Source organism: Zychaea mexicana, assembly GCF_025766255.1.
Source record: "Zychaea mexicana strain RSA 1403 chromosome Unknown BDB00scaffold_84, whole genome shotgun sequence".
Taxonomy (NCBI): domain Eukaryota; kingdom Fungi; phylum Mucoromycota; class Mucoromycetes; order Mucorales; family Lichtheimiaceae; genus Zychaea; species Zychaea mexicana.
In genome coordinates this window covers 1-4,402 of record NW_026516747.1, presented here as the reverse complement: position 1 = coordinate 4,402, position 4,402 = coordinate 1, and the positions used below count along the sequence as shown (strand labels likewise).

The window sequence follows — 4,402 nt, the reverse complement described above, 5'->3', positions numbered from 1 at the left end:
TAAATTTTAAATTCTAATCTTTGAAACTTATTAAATAGTAAAAATTGAATATTTTTAATAATATTGAAAATGTTTACTGAGCCTTATATAAATTTAAAAAAAATATTTAATAATGAGGATACAGCATTATTATATTTGATAAATAATAATTATATTAATAAATATAAGGAATGTTCATATTGTAATAAGAAAACAAAATTATATTTAAATATGAAAATTTATGCATGTAGAAATTATAAATGTAGGAAAGCATTTTCACCTTTAAAAGGAACAATAATTCAAAAATAAAGCTTCCTCTGGATTTACAATTACATATATTAAAAATGCTATATAGTAGTATTGCTGCAACTTTACAAATTAATAGAAATACTGTAACATTATATCATAAATTATTTAGGAAGTATTTAAAAGATAGATTACATTTTAATAAAAACAGAAAAATAGGAGGTCAGAATTAAATTGTTGAAATAGATGAATCAAAAATTGCAAAAAGAAAAAATAATAAAGGTTATAAAGTTGAAGGTGCTTGGGTTATTGGAGGCATTGAATGAAAGTCTTTTAAAAAATAAAAGAAAAATAAAAATAAAAAAATTATTTTTAGCTTATATAAAAAAAGGGATATTATTGGTATTGACAAAAGTATTGTAAAATATGTTAGAAAAGGAACAACAATATATACAGATGAATAGAGAGGCTTTAATAATTTAAAAAATATAGGATATAAACATAAAACTATAGATCATGAAAAATATTTCAAAGATCTAATAACACAAGTTCATACAAATACAATAGAAGGAATATGGAATGGATTAAATAAAGTATTAATCCAAGAAATAGAAATAAGAATGATATGCTATTATATTTAAGGGAATATTAATGGAGAAAATATAATAGAGAATATAATATTTGGAAACAATTTTTAAAAGATTTAAATATAAAATTTTTTTACCAACAGAAAAGACGATTGTTATCAGGATCATGAAACATAGGACTTATTACTGGATCTAAATAATTAGTGATGAGCTCAGTTCCCTTGACAATGTAATTCTCTTCAGTCTTGGATAATTTGGTGACACTGATGTTGATTTTAGTTAATAGATAATGCTTTTTTCATAAGTGGTATGGCATATGTGATTTACATAATGATGACTAGTTGATGAGTATTTGAAGGATGGGAATATTGTGATCTTGAGTACGTTCCATTATGTTGGCTAATTGGATGATAGCCTTGGTACGACTCATTTCCTTGTCACCCTCTTTTAATTGCTATAAATTGAAGATGCAGTAAGCATCTCCTTCTCTCTCTCTCATTTCTCATTTTATCCTCGACTTACTTCAACAATATCTTTGATTTGTTGAATAAGCTTATATCAAATTCAATGCTTCGATCAAAGTATTTGTTTTTGAAATGTGTATAAATTGTATCCAGTATATCAATGCCAAATAACTCGATCATATCATCATCACTGGTATTAGGACAAAGTAACATGACGTGATACAATGACCTATAGTCAATTTCAATAATAAGCTTAGATGCATTCTTTGTTAACTATTTGTTTCTTCTAAAATAATACTTACATTACTTTTTGAGGGTGGGAGGATACATGTAAGCTATGTTTGTTGCAATATCCAATGACTTCATTTTATATCGATGCCAACGATCAGTTATGTCGAATCCAGCTGGCAGATATTGGTGAACTTCAGGAATCAATCCTATTGTTAACGGGGCTGGTATTGTAGTGGTTGAATTTCGTCGGGATCCTCTTTGACTACCAAGTGCATCTTCATCTTCGTCGTCGCTATCATCACTGTTGTCGTTATTATCACCACCCTCATCTTCCAATCTTGGTTTTCAGTAGTAATTGTTGTTGGTGGTGCTGTGGGAGCAGGAGTGGAGCTGGTACCCTATGATAGCAGTTTTAATGTATATATGAGATAACAATTTTCATTCCAAGTCAGTCACGGTATAATATTTTTACCATCCCTATTTTGTTTACCTCTATACGACTTGAGAGCTCTTGTCCTAGTCTTTGCGCTGTTGAACGTAATACGACTGAACCACTGATCAAAAAAGCTTGCTTTGTTTTTGCATTTTCAAAGCATCTTTCCCAGTTCACATCCGCTTGACCAGCTAATGATCTCTTTCCCTTCTTTTGATACATCTTTTGGAGTATTCGGAACTTCCGAATTAGTCCTTTTTTCGCTTTCGTGGCAGAGTTGTTTTGAATCAACCATTCGTCGATAGCATCCTGATTCTCTGTGTCTGCAACAAAGGTTTCGATATTTGGCTGGCCTCCTTTTTGTATGATATGCCAAGAATATATCTCCGAATTTCTAATCTTATGTTGCTATGGGTATTAGTTACCATAGTATTAGTTGCTAGCTTCTAAAATGTATAAATTATAGCTTACTAGTATTCAAGGTTGCCATGGTTATTGTTACTGAGAAACCTGAAAGTAATGTGCAGTCGTGTGTATCTTCTTTTATATGAGAGGCGGACATCCCAAAGATATTAATTACGAGCACTTGTTCAATAGAAGGGAATAGAACAGTCTCGCATGTATAATACACTGTTCGTCCATCACGCAGTACGCCTCTGTCTAAATTGCGACACACGTGACTGCAGAGAAAATAAACTCTCACTTGGGGGATCTTCCCCCTGAAAAAGGAAGCAAATAGAACAAGTCCTGTTACATTCTAACTTCCCGATTACTTTACAGTAGTTAATTGTATTATCCCACCTCTTTGGTGACACCCAAATATGTTTTTGTATTGCGTCGATAGCTTTTGCTGCTACGAGCAGTCGTGTGCATTTTTTTGATAGCCCTTGGGCAAATTGATTTTTATTCTGACAGAGAGTCCAGGAGGAGTGACTGACTATCAGTACCGATACATATATGAAAGTAGGGACAAAGGATGAACATACAGTGAAAGAAGCAAAGACAAAGAGAAGATAAAGCTAAATATTTGTTTGTTGAAATATGACAGAGGCATGAGCTGCCACTGCCTGTGGTGTAAATAGCTGGTTATCAAAGATGACAGCCTAGTGCGCGCACCATATGGCTTGGATGATGGCGATGCATAGGAGTGCAGTCAGTTCGAATTCTGTGGCATTCTGCATAGCTCGGCTGATTGTAACAAGGTCAGGGTCCGCGAGATTGATCAGTGCCAATGTCAGCCGCAGCAGTCCTGTGCATTATTTTATGATGAGCAAAATGAAATGGAGTATGAAATGTAATATGGGCTGCCCAGGAGAATAAAAAACTAAAAAATATGACTCCAGTCCATTGAAAAACAAGGAATGCCACGATATATAAGCCAGATGCCCTAGGTAGCGATTGCATTTGTATACATCGAATAATTGATTGTGTTTTTATGTTTATATCTCCAACTTATTTATAAGTAGTGATAGGTAAGTTTTTTTATTTATTATTTTCTTAGTTTTCATACAACAAAAAGAAAGCTTTTTGAATTCTTAAGATGACCGGCAGTCTTTCAATACAATGAAGCTCTTTTTAAGGTAACAGCAACAGATTTGTTCTTGTAAAACGTTTTAAATTTGACATATCAAAAGGTGTGCCCCATTAGATGAGTGCATCCTTTCTTTTTGTTTAGAGGTGATTCATGGGGAACCAAACACAGCAAAGGAAGCCTATCGGCTGTACCACTTCAGTGGTCATACACTTTAAATAGTTCCCTTGGAGGTCAGCATGCCCGTGATGGACTTGTGCCAGAGCATCTTATTTCTTGAAATTAGGCATGACGCCCTGAGTGACGGTTGCTGCGTTCATCTGCGCGCATGTTCGCATCAAAAGCAATCGGTAGCGTCGCTGTGTTTGGCTCTCTCACTTGTTTCCCTGGTATCGGTGTTGAAGGTAACAACAGCAAAGCGACATTGTAGAACCTTTGGTATTGCCTTATTGATGAGTGCATTCTTTCTTTTTGTTTAGAGATGATTTATGGGGAGCCAAACACAGCAAAGGAAGCCTATCGGCCGTACCACTTCGGTGGTCATACACTTTAAATAGTTCCCGTGGAGGTCAGCATGCCCGTGATGGACTTGTGCCAGAGCATCTTATTTCTTAAAATTAGGCATGACGCCCTTAGTGACGGTTGCTGCGTTCATCTGCGCGCATGTTCGCATCAAAAGCAATCGGTAAGCGTCGCTGTGTTTGGTTTCGCTCCCTACTTCTATTGCTATGCATGAGACTGTTTCTGGATTGGTCAAGGACAGAGATACATGTCGATAATCAAGCTTTTGGGTGGATAATTTGGATAGAAAACTAAATGCTTACACAAACCATTATGCACTATTACCAGTACTGTGGAGTTTCCAGTTAATACCTCTTTACATTCATTACTTTAATATATGATTTTCCAATTCATTTTATTCCACAAGGAA

The 4,402-nt window shown here is 34.5% G+C and overlaps 1 protein-coding gene across 1 annotated transcript; it reads left to right on the top strand.

Annotated features, from left to right (window-relative positions):
- Positions 1 to 3,799: 3,799 nt before the first annotated feature.
- BDB00DRAFT_876151 (uncharacterized protein) lies at positions 3,800 to 4,024 on the top strand (the record flags this gene model as incomplete). The annotated part of the gene is made up of 2 exons (XM_053127447.1): positions 3,800 to 3,875; positions 3,951 to 4,024. 2 exons carry the CDS (start codon positions 3,800 to 3,802, stop codon positions 4,022 to 4,024), a joined length of 150 nt encoding a protein of 49 aa, XP_052975867.1.
- Positions 4,025 to 4,402: the final 378 nt, after the last annotated feature.